Source organism: Phymastichus coffea, unplaced genomic scaffold (assembly GCF_024137745.1).
Source record: "Phymastichus coffea isolate CEN01 unplaced genomic scaffold, Cenicafe_Pcof_1.1 PCOF00001, whole genome shotgun sequence".
Taxonomy (NCBI): domain Eukaryota; kingdom Metazoa; phylum Arthropoda; class Insecta; order Hymenoptera; family Eulophidae; genus Phymastichus; species Phymastichus coffea.
Window position 1 is genome coordinate 16,859,051 of NW_026706812.1, and position 27,971 is coordinate 16,887,021.

The window sequence follows — 27,971 nt, forward strand, 5'->3', positions numbered from 1 at the left end:
GCGTCCGCTTGCGAACCGCGCGTCCGTCTGGTCGTCGTCCGTCGCGGCTGCTTTTCCTCGCGTTGGCCTAGAGGAAAGCCGGCCGTCGAGCCGGCAAATCTAGGCGAACGATGGTCACCGTCTTTCGCCGTCGTGGACAGCGAGCTGCGCCGGAACTGAGACCGAGACTTGTCCGCAGGTCCCATCACTTCGTCTGGGCGCTGGTCGTGGCGCAGTTCAACACGGTGGTGAACCCTCTGCTGTACGGCGTCTTCTCGGAGAACTTCCGCGCGTGTTTCGCCAAGCTGTGGCGACGCGAGGCCGCGCACAACAACAAGAGCAACAACAAGAGCAACAACAACAACAACAACAACAACAGCAACAACAACAATCCGGCGAGCGGGGAGCGTCCGAGCGGCGCTGCTGGGAGCAGAGCCGGCGGTGCCAGGTCGCTCGAGGTGCTGCAGACCCGACTGGCCGGCAGACTGACCGGCAACGGTTGCTCTTCCAACAAGTCGCCCAGCTGCGGCATCGCCAGCATCATCGAGATGCCTGCGTCCGAGAAGCTCTAGCTGATCGAGCCCCGCTCGCCAGCTTGCTAAAGTTGTAACCGACCGACCGGAAGACTGCGTTTCAGCAAAAAGTGCTCTCGGCGAAACTTGCATCGCCCATTCGAGATCTCGACGAGAGCGCTCCGCCGACACTCGATCCTACCCGCTCGCCAATTTCTACCAGGACCATTCCATTTTGTTTAGTTCATTTTGTCCACTCATTATACTCTATTGCAAGAGCAGCGAGTAGATCGAACATTTGATTTTGCGAAAATATTCCCCTAGACTGTGCTAACACCTGTTATACTTCGATTTAAGAAAAATGTCATTGAAAACACTGATTTGCATAAAACGTAAAAAAAGTTCCCGTCAAAACCAATTTACTACTAAGACTTTTATGAGCCGTTCGGATGCGTAAAAGTCAGCCAGTGAAACATCGACTGTAATGTTAATATACAGTGAGATTGATCAGCAGGTTGTCTAACGGATACGCGAGTCGCATTTCTGCAGCCGCGTCGGAGCAACATAACTTGATGGCACTTGAACATCGTCGTTATTTCTTTTCGATCATTAACTACTCGGAGCGTTGCAAGTTATCAAACGATTTAACCAGACGTCGAAGCAATTCCATATTTCGAGACGCAGCATTAAAAATCGATTTGACATTAACTACGAATAATGGGAGGCAAATGCACAATGACACGATTACAACGCTGTATAGTCGCATGGGTGTTTTGATAACACCTATACATGTGAATCTATTAATGTTTTGATACGGTTAATGTCTCTGTGCTTTTCTTGCCTATGGCAGAAATCGAGCTTATGTACGAGTAAACATTACACCCATTCCTATATTTTTTATATCCATCGCAAAAAACAATATGAATATATATTTTAAGGAAATACACTGGGATTATATGTATAAAATAAAATACGAAACATATTAGCGTCAACACTGTATTGGTTGTATTCGGAAAATAGTGAAATAGCTCGTTTCTACGTAAAAAATGTCCAAGAAAATTTTACCCATCTGCAAATAGGCCGATTGACGAGTCACGCTGTTCTCATTGCTACTACAATACCTAGGCATGCTTTGCGCGTAGTGGCTCTGGCCGAAACGCATTTTATAATTATTTTTTATGTTTTCACAGTTTTCAACTTTTTATTCGACAGAGAAATGCGTTATTCCTCAGTGTGTAAATACTTCATCGTTTCAAGATTCTTTTCAAAAATAATGATTATTCCTCTCTAGTTGCACCGTCATTGTATTTGAGAATATAAAATTGCAATCGTAAAAATTACTTTGCGTGCTAAAATAGTTGTAATCAATGTAAGACAGAATGACGCACTTTCAGAATTTCGATGCAAGCAGGACATTTATCAATGTAAATACGTGAGTATTTTTGTATTGATATGCGTTAAAGAAGTTGTTTATTAAATCAATGTATTTTTGTACTTAGTCAAACTTTGAGTGCTATTTAAAAGACTTGAGTTATTTTTAACTATATCGTACTTGCTAGACTTGAATAGTTTTCGAAGCTCATAACGTACGTGACAGGTCAAAGTTTGGCAAATAATGTAATGAATGATTTGTGTAAAGATTCACATTAAAGGTATTTTAAATATTAAAAATCTGCAGAATGCGTTGAAAGATTGGTTTGAGCGACTAGCTGCAAGTGGACGTGCTGCATGACAATCTTGGAGCAGAGTTTCATTCGATGCGAATCATAATAAGCTTAGCTATCCTCATATATCTCTTCGATTATCAATCTGTAACGAACAAAAGGCTGTCGATGACGAGATGCAATCAAGGCGAGGACTGAGCAGCACGTACCTCACTGGTTTGGACAGTTCTTCCGACTCGCGTAACTTGGCGACGTGGCTTATCGCAGTTTTATTTTCGGGATCTATCCGCAGCACGGACCGATAATCCTCTAACGCCTGCAAATGTCGCTCACCACTTGGAATCAACGAGTGCTCATTTTTGGAAAATCTAGCGAACGTCGAATAACTACCTGTCTGTTCTTCTCAAGGGACTCGAACGCGGAAGCTCTCCGAAGAAGTGCTTTCAGATTCGCGCAGTCAGCTTCGAGAACTCGGCCGCAATCCGCGATCGCTTGATCGTAGTTTTTCAGTTTGATATCTGCAAAGCAGTGCGAGATTGAGATCGAGGAGAGCTGCTCGTGATTTCAGCGAGTAGCGCGCACGAGGTGGTCGCGCGAAAAAGTAGTAAGATCCGAGTTTGGTCGGGCTTTCCAATCGAATTGCGAATCGCAAGGGACGGCATCGAGAGCAGCCAGATAAAGTATACGTACGTGCCATAGCTCGGTTGTTGTAGGCGTTAACGTCGCAATCGAGTGCTATGCTCGAGCTGTAGAGCGCAAGCGCCTCCTCGTAATCGCCGGCGCGGAACGCCTCGTTGCCCTTTTCCCGCTCTCGAGCCGCCATCACGCTCAGCTCTGTAGCCGTCAGCAGCGCTGAAAGCATAGCGTCCGATTCGCGCTGTGCGCTCGCAGCCGCTGCACGACCGCCGCTTGAGCGACCTTACACTTCTCGATGATCGTCTCCTTCCTCGTGCGCGTCCGCTCGGCTCGTCGCTGCTCCTGCGCGCGGCGCGCTTCGGCTCGCTCGCGCTCCTCGCTCAGCTCGATGCGCGCCAACTCGGTGTCCGCGTCGTATTTGTCCCATGCCGAGTAATCGTAGGAGCTCAGTCTCTTGCCTCGGTCCACGCGCGGCTCCGCTGACTGCACGAGCGCACAATTGATACTGTTAGGCCACGACCGTCTGTGACAGAGGGTCGGTTGCCGCGCGGACAGGCTCGCAAATAAGGGACAGTCGGTCGGTCGTTCGAAACGATAAAACGTATTTATTCTGGTTCTCTATAGTCCCGCTACAGAAACGGAGGTGTCGTCTATCGAGCTGGTCGCTGGGCTATCGACGCCAGACGGCGCAGCTCTGCGAGGCTGAGGTACTGGAGGATGTGCTCGGCGACGAGGCGCGGCAGGCAGGCGTCCAGCCACCTCTCGCCGAGCCCGCGCGCGATCTCGTCGAGACTGGCGCAGCAGCGCTCCAGCAGTGCGAGCCGCTCGACGGCCCGGCGCAGGCTGGCCCCGAGCGCGCCGCCGTAGATGGGGAAGGCCCGCGCGAAGTCGACGGCGGCCGCGGCCTCGAGGAAGCGCGGATCGCGCGCGCACCGCGCGGCCTCGGCGTCGCCGCCGGCCAGCAGCCGCAGCAGCCCCAGCGGCTCCTCGGGCGTCGGCCCGGCGCGCTTCACGCGCTCCAGCTCGGCCAGGCACTCGTCGAAGGCCTCTTGAAAGGGCGCGCCACGGAGCGCGCGCAGACCGCGCTCGCCGAGCAGTCGGGGCGCGGTGGCGAACAGCCTGGCGCCGTGGCGGGCGAGCGCGCGCCGCACGGCCTCGGTTGGCCCGAGCCGCGGCCCGGCCTGCTCGCCCTCGGCGCTATCGGCGCTGTCGGCGCTGTCGCCGCCGTCGGACTCGTCGGCGCGCGCCGCGGTGGCCTGGCACCGCGCCAAGCTCAGCGGGCTGTTGCCGTGGTCGTCGAGCGCGCCCAGGTCGGCGCCGCGCTCCAGCAGCAGCTCGACCATGCGCGGCTGGCGCTGGTCCACGGCCACGTGCAGCACCACCTGACCGTGGAGCACGCGCGCGTCGACGCGCGCGCCCCAGTCCAGCAGCAGCCGCGCGCACGCGCGCCGCCCGGCCCACACGGCGCAGAACAGCGGCGTGAGGCCGTCCTCGCTGGTGGCGTCCAGCCGCAGGCGGCCGCGCGCCCGTCGCAGCAGCAGCTCCAGCACCGCGGGGCTGCGGTTGGCCGCGGCGAAGTGCAGCACCGACTGGCGCGCGCGCGTCAGCGCGCCCACGTCCGCGCCGCGCTCCAGCAGCAGCGCCACGCGGCGCGCCGGCTGCGCCTCGGCGCAGAAGTGCAACGGCGTGCGGCCCTCGTCGTTGCGCGCGTCCACGTCGGCGCCGTGGCGCAGCAGCAGCGGCAGCGCGCGCGCCGCGCGGTTCTGGCAGACCAGGTGCAGCAGTCGGTTGCCGCGCGCGTCCAGGCTGGCGTCCACCGCGACGCCGCGGCGCAGCAGGAGGCGCACGGGTGCCAGCGCCGCGGCACCGCCCTCCGGCGCCGCGCCTAGGCCCCAGTTGGCCAGGCGGCGCGCCGCGCCCGCCAGCAGGCCCGGCCCCGGCGGCGCGCCCTCCGCGCACAGCAGCGCGAGCAGCCGCGGGCCCGCGCCCTCGGTCAGCGCCGCGTGCAGCGCCGTCTCGCCGCGCCGGTTGGCGTAGCTCCGATCGGCGCCCGCGCGCACCAGTAGCGACGCCAGCTCGGCGCAGCCGCTGCGCACCGCCAGGATCAGCGGGCTGTCGCCGGCGCGGCGCTCGGGTGCGTCAACCTCGGCGTCGTGCGCCAGCAGCAGCCGCGCGATGGCCAGCCGCGTCGAGTCGGGCGTCGCGGGACTGCAGCGCCGATCGCAGACGAGGTGCAGCGGCTGGCGTCGATCGCGGAAGCAGGCCGCGGCGCGCGCGCCGCTCGCCAGCAGCAAGCCCACCAGCTGCGTCTCGCCCGCCAGCACGGCCAGCTGCAGCGGCACGTCCTTGCCAGGGTCGGCTCGGGCTGCGCGGCCGCTGCAGTGCCGACGCAGCAGCAGCCGCGCGCCGCGCCGGTCGCCGCACAGGATGGCCGCGCACAGCAGAATGTAGGCCGTACAGTCGGCACCGCCGCCGCCGGGGCGCTCGCTCGTGTGCTCGGCGAAGCCGCCCCGGCGGACCACCTCCTCGAAGTAGGGCTCGAAGGCGCGCAGGCGCCGCGCGCGCTGCTCGCGGCCTTCCGCGGCGGCATCGCTGTCGCTGTCGCTGTCGGAGCCGCTCATCGGGCTGACGCGCCCCACCGACCGCCGCCTGCAAGCCACTCGACGCGCTGAGCGTCCACGCGCGGCCGTCGAGTCGCACTGACCTGTTCCGCCGGCGGATCCTCGGCTCGCGGATGCACCGTGCTCGGGGCCGCGGAGTCGCTTGCGTGCACTGAGAACGCGACGTGCACTCGCGCGCTGCTGGAGCGCTCGCGTAGGTTTTCTCCGGAAAATCAATACGCGGGCCAAACGCGCCACTCAGAGCAAGAGCACAGCCCCCCACGCGACTACTTCGTTCGATCGCTCGCTACATCTACCGGCGGCTCGGCCCTCGAAGAGAGCCCGGGTGCTTTGCGCGGAGCGACGCTCGTCTAATGACCGTACTCGGGCACGGCATGATTCGGCGGTCGCATTCACTTTGGACGCTCGGCCGGGTGTCCTGACGGCGGGCCGCGGCAGCGGCTCGGCCTCCAGGCTCTTCTCGTCCTTGAGGTCTCGATCCCGCGTGCGCATCTGCTGCGTCCAGTGGCCTATCTCGCCGTCGAGCTGGCCCCTTTCACTTGGATCCAGGAGATTCTTGGCGATCACGGGCTGTGGCACGCGCAGCACTGCGCTGTCCGGCCGGACCTCCGACAAACGTTCCTCGGCGAAGTTCGTCAGGTGCGGATAGACGCCCTCTTCGCCTGACCTATTCGTCAGTCGGCGCAACGCGAAATCAAGCATCCGCTAGCAGATAAACGCTTCGAGTTACCTTAGTATCCGTACTATGCGTTCAAGCTGTTTGGCATCGGAGCATTGTCCAATGTACTCGTACGATAAATTCTCAACTGGAACATCAAACTTCTCCAGTAGCGACTGCTTTCTTTCCTTCTTTCCTCGATTCGAATCATCGGCCTCTTCGTAGCTCATGATTGAGCAGGTGTACAACTTCGCGAACGAAACCTAGCGCTTCAACGACTCAACGTTCAAAGGCGAAACGAATGTCTGGAAACTCAGCGATGTACTATATTATTTTACTGCTATACTGGAGTATCGATTTCTCAAAGCATATCAATTCTATAGCATGGTTTGTTATCATGGTTACGGCAATATTGATCAAGCCATCATTATTTACGTTTTCGCGCGCTTTCAGGTTTTGCGCGTTGCGCCCTCTTTCTTTCATGCAAGTTATTGTTGAATGTTGTCTATAGTCTCTTCTGCTCTCCTCGTGCGATATGCGTATTTCAATTGAGTATATATAATAATCCAGTCTCAGACCTGTTAAATCGAGATTGGATAATTATTCTCACAATTTACTTTCGTGTCGTAGGTTTTTCATGAAATCTTCGACACTCATAGGTTATAAAAACACCAAGTAAAACTATATCCAAATTTTCATCGTAAACAGTGTCGAATTAGCCTGAAAAGCTGTCAAACCTCGAGGGGTAAGTTTGGCCGTTATTTTAAATTTGTTATGTATTTTTATTCTGTCAGTTTACCTCTTTTATTTACTCATTTACTTATTTACTTTGACCTTTCAACCATAACGTGGATACTGAAATATCTTTCGTTTCTCCAATTCGTTTGTCACAATTATTGAACTGAAATTTAATAATTTTTCAGAAAGAAATCCAGCAAGGCCAACATGCCGGAACCTGTACACCATCAGATAAACACTGCAAGAAAAACATTTCAAGCATTATATCGAATATCAAAGCTACTCAATACTAATTTGGATCCAGGAACATTAAGTTACTGCGTAAGATTGTGTGAAAATGGTGTAAATCCTCAAGCTCTAGCTATAGTTGTTAAAGAATTGCAACGAGAAGTCAAAGCTTTAAACAGTGCATCGGCTTACACAAGCAAAACCAGTTTAACAAAATAATCAAATGATCAATATGATAATTGTTGAATCTAAATGTTAAGTGATTAGTCGAAGTTTTCTTATCCCTCATTAGTATTTATTTAAGCTATACACTCTCAAAACAAGTTTATACTTAATCTATCTATCTCAATGATAGTTGATAAAGCATTTTTTAGTAAAAAATTTTATATTTTGGTAAAAAACATTTATTTATAAAATAAAAATAACAGATAGGCAATAAATTGAAAATTTAAATTTGTTCTTATATTACTTTAACAAAAAAATATTTTTTGTAATCTTAAGCACAAATTTTATTGTGAATAAAATGCTTTTGTTATGAAAAAGACTTTACAATTCATTTTTCGGAGGTAAATCCACTTTTTCTACAGTACCTTTTGGTTTTGGTTGGAATTGGTCCAATCTTTCTTTTGCAGCCTGCAAATAAATTCATTTATCACAACAATGCAGCATATGAAAATTTTCTTGCTATATATATAATTCATTTACCACTGATGCATGTTTCCCAACATAATTTTGTCCTTCCAAAGTTACATGTGAACATTCAGCTTGTTCGATCAAAAAGTTCTTAGCATCAACAGCTTGTGCTCCATCTCTGAACATGAATATTGCTCTTTTTGCATCAATGGGATATCTAAAATGGTTTGAAATAATAATTATTTTTATGACTCAGATTCAAACAGATAAAATGAATTAGGTACCGTTCTGCAACAATGTGATTATTTTGAAGACTGGTTTGCCATATTCGCAAAATGCTATCTGCTTCTAATTCAGAAAGTTCTGGATTAACATCAATAAACATCATAATACTTTTTCCCTTCTTTGATACTTTAAGAATATTATCAGGATTTGAAAAATCTACCTGAAATTAAATGAATTAGATTGAATTTCAATTAGCTTCTATTTTATTAGTAAAAATGGATAAAACAAAATATTAAAAACTGAAGTGGTGTTACTAACATTGGATAAATCAATTTTTGGCTGAGGCCTAAGATACTCTGGAAGTTCATCTGGTTCTAGAGGCTCCTCGTTTTCCTGCAAAAGTAATTTTGCACATGAATGTAATTTTTTTAATTAAATTTGCATAATTTTTAATTTTACTAAATTTTGCCGAATTATCAATTTATTTCTTGCTAGCTGATTCAATGGTTTCATGTTAAAATTGAATAATAAGAAGTTATTACCATAAATGTTGTAAAAAAATATTTCATTTTTACTGAAATGTCAAATAATTGTTCATTAAACATGTAAAGTTTAAAATACCTTGGCAATAACTCAATTCTTTTATTTAGATTTTGTGATTTATCATTAATTAATAATAATTTTGATACCTCCCACTGGTCCAGTAAATGCTCCAAATCAGCATCAGTCATATCTCTTACATCTTTGCCAATTCTTTTAGGTTTTGGCTTTTCTATCGTGGCATTAACACACATCACTCCATAGAACGTAATGAGCAAAATTAACTTGCATTTTGGAGTGAGAGTTCTGAGCTTCATTGTTTATGTTTATTCTACTGATCAAGGTTATGTCTTGCAGTATTAAATTTCGAGTATCTATGTTATTTGGAAGCACTAAAAGGAATATGTACTCGTCAATCACAAGATTAATTACTTATACCACGTTTTTCTGTAAGTATTTGTATCATTTTATGGATGGATCGCAGACGTAGTTGAAACCGTATCAAACGCCAAGTGGACAAATCCAATAGGCCCACTGGTTGCCGGGTCTGAATATCCGGCCGATCCGGCGAGCGAAATTATTGTTTTACATCATAGCGCTTACGGATGTTCTGTGTCCTAGTTGTGTTCATTCCATCCATGTCACGTTAATTAATGATAATTATTTTATCAAAATATTTATACCGTTATTTTTATTGTTAATAATGTTTGCAAAAAAAAGAGCTAAAAAATGAATTTTTTTAATTTTTAATATTTAAACCGTTATTTTTATTGTTAATGATGCTTACAAAAAAAGGGCCTATAAAAAAATTTCTTTTTTTAATATTTTTTGCAATCAATAGTATATGTGCCACACACTCTGTTGAAATCAAAATTAAAAAAATTGTATTTATGTAATTATTATGTGTGCAAGGTTTTGGCTAAAACATTAAATAAAAACGCTGTTTGAATTTATTATTAAATGAGAAAAACATCTTGAGGTACTATTATTAATATGTATAATAATTTAATTTATCATCACATTTTGAGTCATCATAATATGAATTGTGAGAACCAGTCTTAAAAAAATAGTCATTATTAAAATTAAATATTTTCAGTTTTCTACATAGAAAAGAAAAATCTCAGTGAACTATAAGATTAATTCTAGTTAGAAATCAAATGTTGTTAAATGCATATATCTCTCTTAAGAAAACAAACTAACAAGATTTATGTTATCTTTGATGATATGGATTCATTTATAAGATCTCCTATCATTTTTCCAACTTCAACAGCATTTTTAAGAACAAAACTATGTTGAAATCCTCGTCTATCTAAATGAGCATCAACATCAGGAAATTTGGCTTTCAAATCTTCATAGTAACGTATGGGTGTCCAACCATCTTTACTGCCATAATACAAAAATAATTTTTTCTTATGCTGAGATATCAAATCATTGTCCAAGTCTTTTACAACAATCATTTCTTGCTTAGCCAGCAAAAAAATTCTTTTAAGTGGTATTGGATGAACCATTTGTAACACAGCATCTGTACAGTTGGTAGGTATTCCATAAAATAAACCAAAAATCCTAACTAAAATTACCTGCACAATATGAGGAAATAAAGTAAATATCCATGCCATAAACATGATAAAAGCAGCTATCCTCAAAATCTAGAATTGTAAACAAATTATAGTTAATTTATATGAAACTAATTGATATTTCTGTTATAAAATATTTGGAGCTTACTATATTTGTTAAAAATTGACCACATGGACTTTCAGCCATTCGTTCAATAGTCGGAAATAATAAATAACATTTTACAACTTTATCAGCAATCCCTTTATCTCTCAATAAGTTCATAGTAAACCAACTGCCAATTGAATGAGCAACTAAATGTATTTTAGCATTTGGTGGTACATACTTTTTTATAAACTCTGCCTGTAAAATAAACACGGTTACTACTATTAATTATAAGGAATTGTTTCCTTACCCTTCAAATTCAATCCGACATTTTATTGACTTATATCAGCTGAAATTTGATATAAATTGTATTTTATAAACTACAAACCTTATGTTCTAAATTTCCTTTTAAATCATATAAATGTCTAAAGGTTTTGGTATCTGGATAACAATCAGGAACATTATCTGGTGGTTTTGTATGCCCAGTATGACCTATAACCCATATTGGTATTTCACTAGGAAGTTTTAGTTGAAGTTGCTTTGCAAATTCTTCATAAAAGGCAGGTACACCAGGATTTCCAGTAATAATAATAACAATATCATTTTTTCCGTTCATGGCTATTCCTTCTTCCACCCAGCGATTATATGTAATAATTTCTGTAGGTACATTATTAACTGGAATAGTTGCACGATGCATTTTGTTCTTTTCCACTATAAATAATTTAATTTTCTGCCAATAACATAAAATAAAAGATATATAAATGTGTAACACCCTATTTATAACTACTTTTTTGTCTGATAAATTGTAATTAATAAAGTTAATTCCTTTCTGAACAAATGTAATACATTTTATTAATTTGTATCAATTCAAAATATTTTTAAAAATTTTATATCAAAAGTTTTCTAAATAGAATTAAAAGTCTTACAATGCATAAACAAAGTTGATTCATTAATTTATTAACTTGAAGCCGAAATATTATTTATTCTATGTGGATAATTGAAGCGTACATATGTTTAAAACAACGACAAATAAATATTTTCTTACCTAACTAATTGATTTTTATATGACAAAAATTATTCAAAATGCGATCCTGTATAATAAATTGTCGCTTTGACACTGCAAAAGGTATTTGATGTGAATTTCTAAAAAAAATATTCTAGACCATTCTTTTCTATCTACTTAATTTTTTTAACTCGCGAAAACTGCAAGAAATAAAGACTAAAAAAAAGATCATCAGATGATCAGATACTGCGATCATACTAAAGCATGGATTTATATACCTATATATGTTTGTCCCCCGTAGATAGCTTAGTTGTTTATAGTTTGTTAACGCGCGGTAAATATAATCAAGAAATTAATTTTCATCTTTATCAGATAATATATAATGATGTGAAAAAAAGGTTTTCTTTTGAAATTAAATGCTAACATCGTATATTTTATTTCATCACGTCATAGAATGGCGTAATTAGTTTAAAAAATGGAATGCTGCATTTTAACAAGATGAAGACAGACATAATGCATTGCTCCTGTACACAACAGGACTTATGTTGCTGGCCATTCTCATTATGGAGACTGTGTTTACATACACATATATTTATTTTTCTTTTATAGAAAATATCAATGAATCAACTTAATCAGCTGACGAGCATGTACAATATCGGTTCAGCTAAGGAGACTATATGCATTGCATGTGACGTTGCAATGCGTATATATATACGGTATTGCGCATGCGAAGTGCGAACGGGAGTATAAGTAGGGAAAGTGGCAAACGGCAAACACACACAAACAAGAACACGTTTTCGACAAGTAGTGATGGAGGACTTGACAAGCTGAACAACAAGTAAACCATTCTGAGTCACGTTGGCTTGGCCCGTCCTACAATTTTTCGCTTTGAACCCGTTTCCACACAACGCTTGGATGATCACCAGGTCCGTCTGCTTTGTTATTATCCCGATTTATCGGACTTATATAATAATTCGATTTGACTATTGTTTTTCCTAGTTGCATAGCTTGCGTGAGTGATTGTTAATTTTTCGCCTTTGTTTACGTTCGCAGATACACAAGACGATGCTTGTCGACCGTAAGGTTCGGCGGTTTATATTGTCTGATAATTGGATAAATTTTTGACAAGCATCTTCAAGTTCAATACCCAAAGGTCAGTGAATATTTTTGTAATTTGAAAGATCTTTACTTTCTTTCCTATAACAAATATTCTGATCAATTCTAGGCATTCTATTGTGCATCATGATGCATTGATTGTGTCTTGATGCTCAATTGATTCAAACAAATTTTTTGAAGCTTTCATGATAACTGATGGCAATTCAGAAAATGATGTCAGTTAGAAACAATTGAGATAAACTAGCTTTTTATCTTGAAAGATCATACTGTGCTCATTTGCCTAGTAAACATATCTCTATAGATTTTTGTAGTTATTCTGTAATGACGAGAACTAAATATAGAATAGATTAAGTTCTTTTCAATTTGCAAGTCATTTGAAAATACTTATTGTAGGTAGCCATGGCAAGAGCTGAGGGTGCTATTATTAACAATGCAAGCCCCGCTGGTATGCAAGAGATTATTCAGCTTGCCAGACTTTTGAGGGATAAAGGTGATAGAGTTTTAAGTGCCTCAAGCAAGTTGTCTTTGTCCACAGAATTACTTTATAATCTGAATGAAACGTTTTCAATGATCATTAATGAAACAGATGATTTGGAATCCTCTTTCCAAGTGTGTAATAGTTCTCGCAATGAGGTAAGCTTAATTTAAGAAAACAGCAGTATTTATTTTTTGTATTTGATGAAATATTTTTTGTAGGTTTTCCAAGATATCAAATTCTTACATGATTTTGTGCAAAAAACTATTGGTCTTAAAATTCAGAACAGCCACAACAATATAAAAGTTCCTGTTGATATCACAAAATTTAGACATTTGAAGTATTTGGAATTACAAAAAGTCCCTATAGACATGGTCAAAGGAATTCAGGGCATCAGAGGTCAACTTGAATGCATTGTTTGTACAGGTGGTCGTGGAGTTAGTAGTGTGCATGAGTTGTTGGGTAAATTTTTTCACTATTCCTTTTTTCTGTATTATGTGAAAAAAGTATAGTTTCAATAGGAAAAAAATTTATAGCATCTTGTGGAGCCGATGCAGGTACAGGCTTTGTTTGGGGATCATTACATCGATTAGCACTGCCATACAATGCTCTTACACACTTAGACAAATCTCTTGAGTTTGCTCCATGGCTAGAAATGATAGACTTGAGCCATAATTCAATAATCAAAGCTACAGAATTGGAATATCTGCCAAATTTAAGAAATGCTCATTTAGGATATAACAGTCTAGAATCTGTCCCTACGTTCAATAAAGCTACATTTCATACTTTACAAAAACTAATACTCAAGAACAATTATATTGATAATATACACGGTAGTTTAATCTTTATATTATGATTATATACTTGTTTTTAAAGCTATATTTCTCATGATTCTTAATGCATTGCACATAGGTTTACAAGGTCTTGATAGCTTAGTTGAACTAGACCTATCGTACAATTGTCTAACGGATCATTCAATGCTCTGGCCTTTGGAAACAATGTCGATGCTTATGTGGGTTTGTTTGAAAGGCAATCCAATGGCTTATCATCCTCGTCACAGACTACATACTATCAAACATTTGCATCCATCGCTCAGTGACAGCAAGGTGACGATATTTTAAGCGATAAAATTTGATACTAATAATAGTAGTAGTAGATTATTTAATATTAGTTTACATAAATATGCAAAATGTTGTCTGTAGATTGTAATTGAGATTAATTGATTGTAAATAACTAATATCCTTTTTTAGTACTATTCTGCACTAAGTTTTTATTGCTTTATTAGATTATCATTTGGTATTAGTATGAATATTTAACAAAAACTTGTCATGAGTGTGATTGGTTTGCCAGGAAAGATAAAAATAATCTTTTGACGATTGACTAGTTGACTAAACATATTAACGTTTTTAAATTCTTATACTGATATAAGATAATATTAGTTAACGTCATTTTATCAAGTTAAAAAAAGATACTACGTATTATGCTTTTTAACCGCTACTTTTATTAAAGAATGGTTGTTTAATTAACAGTTTGTATTGGACGATCATCCACTGAATAACTCAGAGAAATTATTCGTTTCGGAAAACCGCATTTCGGCCATTCGTTCAACAGTGCATCGCTCAACAAATGTGCCGAATCCGATGCCTTCCCTGACTGCCTCGTTAGAGACTCAAATTCAGGATAGCGGTTCGACGAATCAACTGGAAATCAGCGTGGATTTGACTGCTTCGATGTCCGGATTTAGGCAAACCTTGAAAAAGCGCAAAAATATGATGGAAGCGGTTATTGCCGAAGACGAAGTAGTGAAAGAACGATCGAAACCGAAATTGGCTTCGTCGTATACCAACTCGCTTGGTAAGTAAACATGAACTCAAGAATAAAAACAAAAACATTTTGAAAATATGATTTATATACCTAAATTTTATTTAAGTACTCGAATCAATATGAATTTGCATTTACAGAGGGGAAAAAATAGATTTTAAATATTTTTAATTAAAGAAAATTATTACTTATCTATCATATCCTGTATGTTATATTGAATGATAATTTTTTAGAAAATATAATGAATATTATTTTATAATGGCGTTTTAGTAATATAAACATTTATTTATTGAACTTTGATTTGCAGAAGCGTCGATGGATCATTTGGAAACCAAACGCCAAATTTTGGCATTACGAGCTAAGTATGGCGAGGAAAATTGGCTAAGTAGTCACTCAGCCGCTCACGTCCAGAATATAATGGGTTTGCGACAAACACCCTCTTCCACTCCTCCGGTGCTATCCTCATCGTTCACAGATAATCAACAAAATTTCACCGCAGCCGTAGCTGCAGTCACTGAATTATCTGTGTCTCCGATTTTACCAAGCACAGTTAACACGCATGTTATTGGAACTGAAGCTGTTAAAGACCAAGGCACACAGGTAACAAATTTTACTTTCTAGAATATTCTTTCATCGAAATATTTAACTTGAATAGTTAAGTGAATACTGCAGTGAAAATTTCTTACAACTTTAATGCACAAATCGGCGCTAGGATCAATTTTTAAAAAATTATACAGAAAAATATCATAATAGTTTTCAATGTTTAAAGTGATTGAAGAAAATTTTTTACTCTGATAGGTCGAAACTATTGAGAAACATACAGACGGCATCAAAGCAGATTTGCGAGAATATGAAAGTACTGACGAAGGTATCGTGGTTGAACCTGAAACTGAGAACGAGGCAGATGAAAATGCGACAATTAAAGCAGTGCAAGAACTGCAAGAAAGCTTTTATGACCCTGAAGAAGGTTTGTTATTTTCCAATTTAATATTTTTAAAATAACACCTAAATAATAAGTCCGCTAATTTTTTCAATAATAATTGGAACTTTTATTTTTATATTGATATAGAAAAAGGTGATCTGTACTTAGTTCAAAAGAAAAAAGGCACGGGTGACGTTGATGAGATTTTTTTAATTATATCTCAAGAGTAAGTTACAAAAATTCAATTAATTACATTTAGATAGTTTACATATGAAATCGGTCTTTCCTTTTTTGTTTAGGGACATTAAAGAAAGAGATTCAATAAGCGGTAAGATTAAATACCGCTGGGCCACAAATACGGTACTTTCTTGTGTTTTGGGTAGAGGTGTACCGACGACTATCGATATTACGTTTGATACCACAAGAAAAGATCGAGAAGCTAGAACGTATATTGTCGAGCTCGACGATGCTAAAGTAATTATAATTGAAACTGCATTCTTATCTTATTCTGTTACTTATTTGAACTCTTAGGGCTGTTCATATTTTATTTAATTTTATTCAAATAATTTTATATATTAACTTGTGTTTCAAATTGTTATTATTTACACATCATATAAACTACAATCACCTAATTACGTATGTACAAATAATATGGTAACTTAAATATTGGGCTTTTGTTCTATTTCAGAGAATTGTACAAACTCTTAACGAAATGATAAAAACTCAACCTATAGTTTTAAAAATCTTCAAATGCATGAAATGTTCGACTCATTTTTCTCAAGATGGCGACAACAATATTGTTACATCTTCGACTGGTATATATTCTCATGTAACTATCTATTATCCAGTCAAGTTATTTAAAAAATTTCTTTTGATTCAGCTGAGGGACCACTCAAATGCCCAACATGTAAAAGTACCCTGGTTATCCAAACAGATGAACTTCCGGCTACGGCGAGTGGGCCATTAGAAAAAATAACGGAAAAGCCAAAGCTCGAGATGCAAAAAGACGCTGGCAGCGAAGCTCGACTACCGCATTCAAGTTCTCAGTCTAGCATCGGTGAGATTTTTATAAAATTTTATTCAAGTAGAGTAGTTATTAATGAAAATGTAATGACTAATTATGGACCAAGTATTTGATTTGCATTTATATTTTTTAATAAACGACATATTTTAGTTTTTCGCGAACTATATTTAATTTACTAATTGAAAGTAATAATTTTCTAACGAGCATGCTTTTGGCGTGTAGAATATGTATTAATTTTTATATTTTTCGATATTCAATATTTGTGTTTAACATTAATTATATTGCAGTATACTTTTGTGAAAGTTACTGTAATCGAAAATAGTGAAATATAGCTTTAAATGAGTTAATTTTTTTATTGATATTTTTAGCAACGCTAGTACCTAATTAGTGACGTGTTTCAACATTTTTAGAGGTTTTTCAATGAAGGAATAATTTTGAGCCTTTTTTTTGACAACTGGTATGAAACCATTTAAAAAAAAACTTCGGTGATAATTTGACATAAATAATCATAAAATGTAGAGACGTCTGTCAAGTAAAGCTAGAATTAGCTATACTTGCAGATTGTAAATGATAAATAATACAGCCTTTCTGGCTATAGGTCAGTATAATTGAGTACGAAACATTTTCTTTTTGGTTCGATTTAATTTGGACTTGCGTAACAATAACTAATCCCCGGTGCAGGTGGAACAGAAAATGAAGCTATATCCATCGCCACTACTCTAAAGCACTTCGACTCTCACTCCCAAGCTCAAATCAGCTGTAAGCTTAGTCATAAATTATTTTTTATCGTTCAGATCGATTAAATGCCACTTCATACTATTCCTAATTCCTATTTGCTTATTATTTGTTGTTTTGTTTTCTATTTTATTAATTTTCAACGTCTACAAGGAAAATTGTATTATCGTGCACTATCATTTTTTGGCAGTCTAATATAAACGTTATTTTTCAAGCATTTTTTGTTGGGATTATACACAGAACTCTTTCATCCAACTTTACCTACATAAATGCTTTTAGATATTGCAAGCGTGAATGCTTTGGTAATATACACAATTTTTTTTTCAAAAATTTCCTATTCGTGCTATATAATATGAAGACATTGTATACACCACGTTTATTAATATCGTAATGTAAGTCTTATTATTCAATCTATCTTAAATACAACAATTTTAACAATTATCAAGTTAGTAAGTTTTGTATCATCCGTGTGTGCAAAATCAAATTTGTTAACACGATTGAAAAGTAGATGCATATCGAACTTCGAGCAGAGATAAAATCGTGATGTGTTCATTTTGATATCATTATTTTATACCGGTTCATTTGGTTAAATATCGCGACCTTTTCAATATGTATCAAAATCTTGATCATTATTCAATAATGAAACTATATTTTTACGTTGTAAACCTTATCTTGTAAATTCGACATTGTAGACAATGTTGAATTTGATTGACTTAAATCAAAGTTCATTATGATTACTAGTGGATAATGAATTTATTGTGCATTATTCTATTCATTTGATTAATGAAAGTTTAATTGGCAAACATGCAATCAATCAAAGCAATGCTTACACAAGTTTTAGTGTACAATCCATATCATACACATTTTTTCATGTTATAAGTTATCACAATTTAAAAATTTGCATTCTAAGCTATCGAAGTATTTGTTACGTAAGTATTTGTTACTTTTCTCACGATCGGTTTGAACGCCAGGTTCAGCTACGAGTCTAGAAGAATCCCGAGAGTCAACGCCTTCGACTGGAACAGTTAATAATAAGTACGAAAGTGATATTGAAATACTAAGCAATCCAAGCCAAAGTAGCATTGAAGTTCTTTCCGATGGATCGAAGTAAGTAATTTTCGACTTGCGAGTGCCGTTTGTTCATTGCTAAATGTGAAAAACAGTATTTAATTGAGAATATTTTGAGAAAATACTCGTTCGATGCTTTCGATTAACTCGCCGAATTGCCAAATTGTCAGAGTGTGATTGATTCAGCAATGACTAGTTCGTTGAAAGCGCACATGTCAATAAGAAACAAGCTTTGGTAGACGAGAAAAGCCGAGCTGTTCTAACCGATTGCCAATTTGTGTAACCGTTAATTAGGTCGACGACGCCAAAGCGCAAGAAATCGTCGGAAGAAAGACGCGTGGCTGTAGCTCCCTCGTTATTAACAATCCCCGATACCAGTCTTCTTATGGCGGGCTTGACCGAGAGTAGCTCATCAGGTTTGAACCGTTTCATTGCCGTCCTGATCTACGCTTTTAATCAAAGAACGATGCCTCTATATATGTGCAAACTAACCTCATTCGCAGGTTCATTGACTGACAGTGTGTGTACCGCTTACGAAAACAAATCCCTCAAGTTAGATAAGATTGATTCTAACAGCAAAAGCGTCAGCGATGCCGAAACGGTCAAGGCCGATATCGTGGATTCGGAGGGCTCTTTTGCACCTGTCGCCAATTTAACGTCGATGCTTGGCGGTAAGTTCGTTCTATCATCTTCACTCATATTGCTTTCGAAGCTTGTGGTAGTATGTCCAACAGCAAATTGTCGTTCTTTTGTGAGTGCCTCTTACGATGCGTTATTCTTAACTTTTCTATCAGAACTACTTCAGAGTATGAAAATTGGGGCTTCTAAAGACACAATCGCCAAATCGGAGGAAAGCTCCGAGTTTATCGGCACTAGCATTCAATACTCCTACACAAATTTCAGCGACGTCGATCACAGGATCAAGCTTCACATTATACTGAATGTTTTTGAGCATGAGAACGAAGATCTTGCGTTTTTGCTACGTGTACGTACATATAGTTTTTTTTCTCGAGTTTAATTCAGCGTTCGTGTGTAACGATTATTTTTTTACATCCAGGCTGACATACTAACACAAACATCACCAGATCCCTTCCCCGGATGCTTAGTCATGTCGACGGCCAAGCTTTACATTCTCAGAATTAGTGGACCAGAAGGGTATGTTGTTTTTATTGTGTTTTAAAAGATGAACATGAACATTTAGATCACTAATTTTTTCCAACATTTTTCAGTGAAGACCCTCAACGTTGGTTACATAAAGAATGCAGTTGGACGGTAGATCGACTCAGATCTTTCGCGCCGTTATCATTCAAACAAGGTGTACTAGTGGAATTGCAGCAGCCTAATAAACCCGGAGAAAATGTTACCAACAACGTAGTCCTTTGTATATTGCAAGACTTTCAGAGGACGTCTAATTTTTTATTTTATCTCACGGGTATGCAAATAAAAATTACGCTAATTTATTGTTAGAAAACTTGTGGTGCCACTGCAACTTTTAATTTCAGACTCTCCGCTTCCTGCCAGCTGTGAAGTCGAATTTACGGTACCTCAATACTACAATACGTCTATGAAAAATATCCTCAAGTCTTCCAAAAATCACAAAGAGGAAGATGCTATCAGATTACTCGCGATATTTTCTTCAGCTGTTCTTAAATTCGCTCATGAAACTCAGAAGCTCAAAGTTTCTAGCTTAATCGTTACTTCTTCTACACTAATCATCACGCAGGATAAAATTCACTGGCTTTTATCTGGGAGCAATAAACTACCATCTATCGTAGCTGAACAGGGAATGAGTAATTTAATAGAAGTGGTAAGCATTTATCAAAAAACTTTTTTATCAATAATCACCTCTCTGAATAATTGTGATAAATAATGTTGACCATTTATTCAGTCTTTCGATTATTTAACGAAATTAATTCGAAATCTCGAAAAAATGTTTCAAACAAAAATGTTTCATATGTAATTTTCTATATATGGGCGTAATTCAACTATATTAATTAAAATGCTTGACGCATTATAAATAAATAAAACTAAAATGTTGTTCCTTTTCAGGATTTGACTGGCAATTCTTTAAAGATGAGTTTCCTTGACGAGGTGGCTGATGTAGAAACTAATTGGACACTGGAATTTGTATCGCTGAGTGCTGCAGAGGCAGTGATAAACTCAATTCGTCCTCCGTGGGAGGAGCTGTTTTCGGTGCCATTACAGATTAACTGTGAGGCAAATACAATGTTGACTAGGGCGACAGAAGCAGAGGGATGTACGTGACAGGTCTCGAATAATAACGAAGTGGTGCTCGCTTATCAATCACCTCCGCGGTTATACTGCGAGCGACTTGTGCGTCACATTGTCTATGTGAGGCAACTCGTTGTTGCCTGCGTCCTCTATCTTTACTTCCTCTACGGCATTGTCTTCAGCGATATTAGATTCAAGACGCGGCAATGATGTGTTGTTGATTTTGTATATAATTGACCATTGGCCAACTGATGTGATTTTCAAAAGTTGACATTGTAAAAAAATTGTTTGTAAATTGAGCCGTTATTTGAATTGATTTTAGTTATTGGATTTGTCCTGCGTGTTTCAAATTTTTTCTAGTGATCGCTAACTAAATATTCATCAAATATATTGTAATTTTTATCTACGTAACAATTATATATAAGTTTTACGTTAAAAAGTGTATTTAAAAATTTTTGAACGCGAATTTTCGTTATTTTTGTTTGTCAGGTTAAATTTATGAAGTCATACAAGTAATTTTACAAGAAAATCGTTTGTCCCACCGTTTACTCGGCTAGAAAATGTTTGCTTTGATTTGTTCCTAAGATGTTTCAAAAAAAGTAATTAGCAGATATAAATGACATGTTAATAAAAAATTGTATCTAAACATATTTTTTATTTAAAACTGTTTTTATATAAAATAAACTTTGTTAAAAATACTCACTATTGCTTTTTTAGTTATCACTTTTACCATAGTTAATTGCAGTGAATTTTATGCACAAATGATGAAATATGATGTAATATAAAATAGACAGCCATTACATTAAATATTAATAAAAAGTATAACTTTAAGTATAAATAATTTATTTAAATAAACAATTTTCACACACACAAGTTTATACAAATGTACATTACAGTAATTAAATTATAAACTGTTCGTGTATTTTTAATTAACACAAAAAGTATTTAAAAGAGTTAAATGCTGTGCAAGATTTAAAAAAAAAAACATTAAGAAGAAAATTATACAGCTAGTATCACAAAAAATAGAATGTATTTATTTAAATATTAAACTTTATATCAAACGTCACATCGAGTTGTATTATATATTAGAAAAATAATGATCTACGAAGTTTAAGCTAATCCGAAATTGATCACTTTATGTGATCACTGCTTCAGATATTTGTCGATGTATTCAAATTATTCAGTTTTAGAAGTGGATACGTGTATAATATTTTTTAAATCATCATCATTCAAGTGTTGTAAAATATTTTCTTGAATACTAGGTAACGATAGACCAACTAAAGTGCTAAATTTCGGTTTAGAGACTTCTAATACTGGTCTTCTTTTAAGGCCATTTTCAAACTGAGTTTTAATTAAACGACCGTAAATCGGAAACATTTTATTAAAATTAGCTGAAGAGATTATTTTACGAAGTTCATTGTTTTGACTATGAAGCGTCATCTCGGTAGGATTCTTAAGTAAAATATCACATAACGTTGTATAATTATCAATATACGTATTCCTCAATCTTTCAAGCTCTGATGCACATCGTGTAGCAAAGCCATCCATGTTATAATGTACGTTATTTTCGTGCTGTCCTGCTGTCAATTCTCTAAATCGCTTAATATTTTTGTAGCTCACGTAATCGCCAATCAATTGTTTTCTCTTTATATGCTTCATAATCATGAATACGCATTTACTCGCCACGTTGGCGTCAAGGTTCCGTTCAATATACTCTAAAACAGTTTGACCTTGATCATTTTCAATATTAATATCTGCCCCATTATTCAAGAGGAAACGTATCTTCTTAGGTAGATCAATAATACTATAATTGTTCCATTCACGACAAATCGAGAACAGAGGCGTTTCATTACAAATGTTTTTGGCATTTATATCAGCTCCATACTTCAATAGAGCTGTTGCTATCCTCACACCTTCGTGTTTATGTAGTTTTATGCAGTGCAATGGTGTATTTAGTTCGATAGTTCTTAGGTGTACGTTAGCTCCATTCTTCAAAAGGAGAAGAATCAAATTTTCTGTAGCAAATTCACTATTAACCGCTAAATGAAGTGACGTATGGCCAGTGCATTCGTCCTCAACCTTCGAAAATACTACTGGTTGATTTACATCGGCTCCTTGTTTTAGGAAGTACGAGACTGCGTCGACGTTTCCTATTGTGCATGCGATATGCAAATGAGAATAGCCCTCATCACCAACTGGATTTTCCTTCACGTAAAGTAATTCAGAATTTTCTCTAACGAAAAGTAAATTAATATCTGGCATGAAACATCTCGTAAAAAATATTAAATGCGCTGGAGTATTTCCATCTTTGTTTATTACTGTTATGTCTGCTCCTAACTTTATCAGAGTTTCAATAATTTCTGTATTACCATAATGAGCTGCAAAATGCAATGGTGTATAACCACACCAATCAGAAACTGGCCAATTAACGCATTTGTTTATCTTATCTGGGTATAATTGTATAAATTGAGAAGCATTTTCAACGTCATTTAAAATACAATAGATATTTAACAAAGAGAATCCTCTATCATCAAAATCATCATTAATTCTGTGAGGTATCTTGGACAAAATTAATTTAAGTATATTCAATATATCTTCAGAATCCTCTAAATGATAGCTGGATGGCTCAAGTAACCTAATTGCCAGATCTAGAGAAGAAAAACCAATGCCATTTTTAATTGTAACATCAGCTCCATTTTCTAAAAGAAGCTTTACCGTTTCTGTTTGTTGAAATTCTACAGCAAAGTGTAATCCTGTGTAGCCAGACCAAAATATTGAATTTTTATTAACATATTTATTAATGTTGACATCACTACATATAAACATCTTCACAAGTTTTACTTCATTTTTTGCACAAGCAATATGAAAGTGTGACAGCCCATCATGATTGACTGGATTACTATGACAAGTTTGGTGAGCTCCTAGTAGCATATCTAAAATATCTGCTTCTTTTTTTTCAAAAGCAAGATGAAGTGGGGTTTTGCCTTGCTTATCTTTTATAATGACAGAGGCCCCATTTTCTAGGAGTAATTTTAATTTTGTCTCATCACAGGACTGTACAGCAAGATGTAAAGGTGTGCTGTCAACAATAGATCTATCTTCTGAGAATTCCTCCATTGTACTTTCAGTGCACTTTTTTCCAAGATCATTTTTTGATAAAACTAAATCAATAATCTCTGTATTTGCAGTTCTATAAACTTCTAAAATTGGATTCACAATGGCAAGGCCTAGAGATAAATTTACATTTTCGGAAAGAAGAACTTTAACTACATCTGCACATTCATATTCTATAGCAAAATTAATAGGTTTATATCCAGGTCTACTCATAGCATTATTAGAAACAGATGCATTGATATCTACTCCTTGTGCTATAAAGCTCTGAACAAGATTTGGATTATTCCTAGTACATGCTATGTGAAAATGTGATAATCCTTCACAATTCACTGGATTTGTCAAGTGACATTGACTAGTTGACAAAATTAAATCGATCATGACCTCATCTCTCATCATATCAGCTATATGAAGAGCTGTCAGCTTCTTTTTATTTCTTATTGAAATTTCAGCACCACAGTTCAGAAGTAACTTGACTGTATCATAACACTTGTATTTAACTGCAAAATGTAATGACGTATATCCAGGCCAGTAAAGTGAATTAGGATGAACTTGCCAATCAATTAATTCTCCACCCTGCAAAAACTTTTTTACAATATCAACACGATTCCTCATACAAGCAATATGCATGTGTGATAAGTTTTCTCTATTTAATATATTTTTTATTTCTCCAGCTGAAAGTAAAGTGTCAATAAGTTCAGTTTTCTTCATCTTACATGCAACCACTAGTGGTGTTTCATGATTACAGTTGCGAGCATTAACAGATTCTCCTTTATTCAATAGCATTTGAACAATTTCCAAACTTCCCAAATTTACTGCTAAATGCAATGGTGTAGTGACACAGTCAGCAAGCGAACTTCTACTTATAGCTGTATTTTGTATCAAATATTTTGCAGTTTTTTCATCTCCACTTCTCAGAGCTTTGTTTAATTGACTATAACTTCCATAACTAATACCTAATTGAGACTTTATCATATCTGATAATGAAGTGACTCTAAAGCAATTTTGAGTGAAAACTTCCTCCAAATCCTCATCCATTTTCCCAACTACTGTAAACACCAATTATGTATCTTAATCTGTAGTATTTATCTCATTAATATGTCATTAGACTAAAAAGTTACATTACAATTTTAAATACCTCGAGTAGGTTTTTTGTTCAATAGCCGTGATTCGGAGTTCGTTCTTTTTAATAGCAAACGTTTTCAGGTTAACGCACTTAGCTGCAACGAAAACAAAAATCATTATTTATTTTTATTACTAAAAATTATATGATTTCTATACACTAATTGTGACTACCGAGGACTAATCGATAATTTTATCAAACAAGAGACAAGAGACAAGACTTATTGACATGCGCTTCAATACGGAAGTACAATTTAATTATAATCGTTAAGCTATGTATAAGTTAACTATACACTACTTGACAAATGGACAACAATAGAAAATTATCACGATGACAGAGTTTCATAACACAAATCCAATTTGATCAGTCAGTCTACACTGTCACAACTAATTATCTGCATATATATACAGAATACATACAGATGTACACCCGAAGCCTATTCGTGGACTTCAAATAAAGCAGTTGTTAACAGTATTTTTGTGGAAAAAATTGTTGAATTACTTGAGAGATGTCACCATAGTTAACAACGCAGTTATTCGCTAAACAATTTGAAGTGATGATAGCGTGGGGAGGACCCACAAATCCGAGTTGCGCACGCATATGCAAGCAAGCCAAGGCTGGCTGCGCTTGAGTAATGAACACTCGTCGCTCCACTGCTGCTCAGCTGTACTGGACTAACTGGACTACTGGCTCACTGGCTCTCAGTTCTTGCTATGTGTGTGGTGCACTGCATGACGTACATACATACATGTACGTACACATACATGTGTTGCGCACACAGCCTTTATTTTGAGCGCGTAATACGATTTCTCGTTTTCGCATAGAAATCTTTGTATTGACAAGTTTTAAGTTTGCCGACTTGAAAAACGTTCTCTATTTTGTTTTTGACTGTGTTTTTTGATGTACGTTTGTGAATAGCTCTAGAACGGTTCGATCCGTTCCGATGGGTTCATTTGAAAAGATATGCTTCAAGTTGATCTTGTTTTATTATTGACTTGATTGAGACATAACTATGTGAGTAATTGTAAAAAACTGAAGTTGAAGTCAATCTTCTTTTCAGAAGACTTACTTGTCTATTATTATATTATGTAGTCTTGCCTTGATATCAAAGTGTACACTCTACTAAAAATCGCCAGAAAATGAGATCTCAACTGTGATTATGATATTTATTAAAATAGATATTTAACATGATTGTCTAGAAATAATCACTTTAAATGATATTCAAATAGGCGTGTAATATATAAATTTATTGTGAGCTTGCTTACAATAAGTTGCTCGAATGGCTTAATTGCTGAACTTGGAATTTCGAGTGAGCTTTGATTTTCGAGTTCAAGCAACTGAGCTGTTGCAAAAGTCTCGGTCTTTTAAACCTTACTCTTGTATTCTTCATTTTGGATTTAAAAAGTTGATTTAACTGACTGTAGCCAACGCCTGCGTTTTGAATTTGCATTAGAGTCTTATTAACTATATTTATTTTAAAAACTGCAATCCCATATTTAGTTAGTTATTATTAGCGTGTAAAACACCGTATATCTATGAAAAGTCAACTTCTTCTAGGTAAAAAAATCTTTTCAATGCCCGAAAATCTATTTTTGCACAGGGTACATTATTAATGTTGCGTAGGCTTATTACAAATTGATTTAACATTCGCACTATTTTCGTCTCATTTGAACGCACGTATTATCGATGTTTATAGAAACACATTTGATAGTATAGTGATCTCAGTAAATAAGTTTATTTGAAAACTTCTGACGTTTCCGAAAAATTAATTTTGCATTTTTAAGGGTTCAAAAAAAAGAAATATAAAACCGTTACAAAAAACTTTTGGTGTCAACGAGTGTTTATTAAGAAGAAATAAATGTATACCACTTATACTATAAAATACCTGGAAAACTAAATAAACACTATATTGTATCACGGTAAGTACAATACAGAGTATGTAGGCTCTGATTTTAGGCAATTTTTTCTCCAATATTTTTTGTTGAACTTATCCTTACCCGATCATTCGGATAAAAAGATTAAGAAAAAAAATTAGGCTTATCCCCACATAACCTTGGGGATCACTCAGTCCCCACCTATTTTACCTTAGCTGAATGTAGAAATTCTCACTCTTTCAGAATTCAGGCTCAAAAATAGGGGTCCTCATTTAGAAAAACCAAGCTGACCTTTAAATAATTTTGAAGGTCACGCTCAAAATCACATTCAAGGTCACCAATGCATTCCTCGTAGAAAGTTACTTCAAGACTGACCTTGACCATTTCGAAAAATTACTTTGTCTAGAAAATATTCGGGTTTTTTGGACCTTTTGGACACTCTGTATATGTAACGCTATTCAGATGCACCATCACATTAAATTTTTTGTGAATAGGTTAAAAATCTTGTTTGCTTTCTATACGTATATGATTTAATGTATTTTTACGTGCATAAATATGTAACATCTTCCAAATACGGATTTTTTCTAAAATATTATTTTACTAAAATTTATTTTGCGTTCCATTTCTTTTATATGGAAATAAAGTGCAGATTTATATGATTTATTCCTTCTATGTTCAGCTATTCTTATTTTTAATCTTCTCTTCGTCATTCTAATATTCTAACTTTTGTATTGTTTACAATTAATTTTATATCTAATTTACTTTGTACATTTTGTTGTAAACTGTCTTTTCCCGATTTTTTTCACACATAAATCAATAAACTTTTCTGGATGATTGTTTTTCATTAAATAATCTTTGATGATATTCATGTTCGAATCGTGAAATCTTTGATTTGATAACAATGTAGTTTTATCCATCAAACAGGTGACAATTTGCATTTTGGTAGACAGAGAATGGTGGGAGAAATAATTAAGATATCTTTCAGCATCAGTTCTCTGTACCAGTTAATCGTAACAGAGCCATCAATCTCTCTCTGTAACTATAAATTCAAAAACAGAACTTTGCGATTATTTTCTCTTTCAATAGTGAATTATGATTCTTTATTAAATTTGTTAAAATGGTTAAAAACAAAATTAATAGTATTTTTTTATAACAATTAAAATATTATCAATGCAATATTTCCGTGGGAAAATCGAATTTTGTAATGTATTCGATGCATTAGTTTCCAAAGCTCCTAAAGTAAGTTCCAATAGCCAAGAGCTAGGGTTTCATTAGAGCTCCTTTGATTTGTTTATAAAATTTACTTACCATTAACTGGTGATATGTTTCATTGAATATCAACTTAATTCCATTCAGACTTAACTCTGGAAAGGGCAA

At 38.0% G+C, this 27,971-nt stretch overlaps 6 protein-coding genes across 19 annotated transcripts in view; 2 read left to right on the top strand and 4 right to left on the bottom strand.

The window, feature by feature from the left end:
• The window catches only part of LOC131670276 (free fatty acid receptor 4-like), a 28,171-nt gene extending 26,036 nt beyond the window's left edge, over positions 1-2,135 (top strand). The window contains exon 6 of one of the 2 annotated variants that reach the window (XM_058945865.1): positions 179-2,127. In XM_058945865.1, coding sequence (XP_058801848.1) covers positions 179-551 — 373 coding nt within the window. In that variant the 3' untranslated portion in view covers positions 552-2,127. Of the gene's footprint in view, positions 1-178 lie in introns of both variants that reach the window. The other variant, XM_058945785.1, reaches the window with a different exon arrangement.
• Positions 2,136-3,271: 1,136 nt separating this feature from the next.
• Positions 3,272-5,609, bottom strand: LOC131670214 (ankyrin repeat domain-containing protein 65-like). Its single transcript, XM_058945667.1, has 2 exons — positions 5,496-5,609; positions 3,272-5,440 (listed from the first exon to the last, which is right to left on the bottom strand). Exon 2 carries the CDS (start codon positions 5,410-5,412, stop codon positions 3,442-3,444), a length of 1,971 nt encoding a protein of 656 aa, XP_058801650.1. The 5' UTR covers positions 5,413-5,440; positions 5,496-5,609; the 3' UTR covers positions 3,272-3,441.
• A 1,911-nt stretch (positions 5,610-7,520) lies between these two features.
• Positions 7,521-9,006, bottom strand: LOC131670700 (LDLR chaperone boca). Its single transcript, XM_058946561.1, has 5 exons — positions 8,584-9,006; positions 8,213-8,287; positions 7,954-8,114; positions 7,742-7,886; positions 7,521-7,669 (listed from the first exon to the last, which is right to left on the bottom strand). Exons 1-5 carry the CDS (start codon positions 8,749-8,751, stop codon positions 7,583-7,585), a joined length of 636 nt encoding a protein of 211 aa, XP_058802544.1. The 5' UTR covers positions 8,752-9,006; the 3' UTR covers positions 7,521-7,582.
• A 356-nt stretch (positions 9,007-9,362) lies between these two features.
• Positions 9,363-11,725, bottom strand: LOC131670502 (lipid droplet-associated hydrolase). 4 transcript variants are annotated; one of them, XM_058946351.1, is made up of 5 exons: positions 11,372-11,725; positions 11,136-11,207; positions 10,479-10,820; positions 10,157-10,348; positions 9,364-10,080 (listed from the first exon to the last, which is right to left on the bottom strand). In XM_058946351.1, exons 3-5 carry the CDS (start codon positions 10,785-10,787, stop codon positions 9,640-9,642), a joined length of 942 nt encoding a protein of 313 aa, XP_058802334.1. In that variant the 5' UTR covers positions 10,788-10,820; positions 11,136-11,207; positions 11,372-11,725; the 3' UTR covers positions 9,364-9,639. The 4 variants fall into 4 exon arrangements, with proteins under 4 accessions (XP_058802416.1, XP_058802334.1, XP_058802259.1 ...); XM_058946433.1 differs by lacking the exon at positions 11,136-11,207 and having other exon boundaries at positions 9,363-10,080; positions 10,479-10,801; XM_058946276.1 differs by lacking the exon at positions 11,372-11,725 and having other exon boundaries at positions 10,479-10,801; positions 11,136-11,303.
• Positions 11,726-11,858: 133 nt separating this feature from the next.
• Positions 11,859-21,159, top strand: LOC131669651 (serine/threonine-protein kinase 11-interacting protein). 4 transcript variants are annotated; one of them, XM_058944816.1, is made up of 23 exons: positions 11,859-12,019; positions 12,147-12,246; positions 12,319-12,527; positions 12,603-12,842; positions 12,906-13,146; positions 13,221-13,517; positions 13,597-13,790; positions 14,214-14,538; positions 14,813-15,105; positions 15,304-15,472; positions 15,575-15,653; positions 15,727-15,901; positions 16,116-16,242; positions 16,308-16,484; positions 17,133-17,210; positions 18,158-18,293; positions 18,549-18,670; positions 18,758-18,925; positions 19,049-19,239; positions 19,312-19,409; positions 19,484-19,686; positions 19,757-20,061; positions 20,304-21,159. In XM_058944816.1, exons 4-23 carry the CDS (start codon positions 12,609-12,611, stop codon positions 20,517-20,519), a joined length of 3,828 nt encoding a protein of 1,275 aa, XP_058800799.1. In that variant the 5' UTR covers positions 11,859-12,019; positions 12,147-12,246; positions 12,319-12,527; positions 12,603-12,608; the 3' UTR covers positions 20,520-21,159. The 4 variants fall into 4 exon arrangements, with proteins under 4 accessions (XP_058800799.1, XP_058800879.1, XP_058800712.1 ...); XM_058944896.1 differs by lacking the exon at positions 12,319-12,527 and having other exon boundaries at positions 12,607-12,842; XM_058944729.1 differs by lacking the exon at positions 12,319-12,527 and having other exon boundaries at positions 20,304-21,158.
• Positions 21,160-21,408: 249 nt separating this feature from the next.
• LOC131669869 (ankyrin-3-like) lies at positions 21,409-25,384 on the bottom strand. Of its 7 annotated transcripts, none has more exons than XM_058945509.1 (3): positions 25,222-25,384; positions 24,736-24,817; positions 21,409-24,646 (listed from the first exon to the last, which is right to left on the bottom strand). In XM_058945509.1, exon 3 carries the CDS (start codon positions 24,633-24,635, stop codon positions 21,663-21,665), a length of 2,973 nt encoding a protein of 990 aa, XP_058801492.1. In that variant the 5' UTR covers positions 24,636-24,646; positions 24,736-24,817; positions 25,222-25,384; the 3' UTR covers positions 21,409-21,662. The 7 variants fall into 7 exon arrangements, with proteins under 7 accessions (XP_058801492.1, XP_058801541.1, XP_058801414.1 ...); XM_058945558.1 differs by having other exon boundaries at positions 21,409-24,643; positions 24,724-24,817; XM_058945431.1 differs by having other exon boundaries at positions 24,724-24,817.
• Between the last annotated feature and the right edge of the window lie 2,587 nt (positions 25,385-27,971).

Bases quoted from the DNA above. Each gene is read 5' to 3' on its own strand.
- LOC131670214 (XM_058945667.1), bottom strand. From the start codon at position 5,412: ATGAGCGGCTCCGACAGCGACAGCGACAGCGATGCCGCCGCGGAAGGC.
- LOC131669651 (XM_058944816.1), top strand. From the start codon at position 12,609: ATGGCAAGAGCTGAGGGTGCTATTATTAACAATGCAAGCCCCGCTGGT. The intron at 13,791-14,213 runs GTGACGATATTT...TTTAATTAACAG, and splicing joins CATCGCTCAGTGACAGCAAG to TTTGTATTGGACGATCATCC. The intron at 15,902-16,115 runs GTAATTATAATT...GTTCTATTTCAG, and splicing joins TCGAGCTCGACGATGCTAAA to AGAATTGTACAAACTCTTAA.
- LOC131670502 (XM_058946433.1), bottom strand. From the start codon at position 10,787: ATGCATCGTGCAACTATTCCAGTTAATAATGTACCTACAGAAATTATT. The intron at 10,349-10,478 runs GTTTGTAGTTTA...TTTATTTTACAG, and splicing joins AAGGAAATTTAGAACATAAG to GCAGAGTTTATAAAAAAGTA. The intron at 10,081-10,156 runs GTAAGCTCCAAA...TTACAATTCTAG, and splicing joins GTCAATTTTTAACAAATATA to ATTTTGAGGATAGCTGCTTT.
- LOC131669869 (XM_058945509.1), bottom strand. From the start codon at position 24,635: ATGGATGAGGATTTGGAGGAAGTTTTCACTCAAAATTGCTTTAGAGTC.
- LOC131670700 (XM_058946561.1), bottom strand. From the start codon at position 8,751: ATGAAGCTCAGAACTCTCACTCCAAAATGCAAGTTAATTTTGCTCATT. The intron at 8,288-8,583 runs GTATCAAAATTA...TTACTTTTGCAG, and splicing joins ATTTACTGGACCAGTGGGAG to GAAAACGAGGAGCCTCTAGA. The intron at 7,887-7,953 runs GTACCTAATTCA...AAACCATTTTAG, and splicing joins AATCACATTGTTGCAGAACG to ATATCCCATTGATGCAAAAA.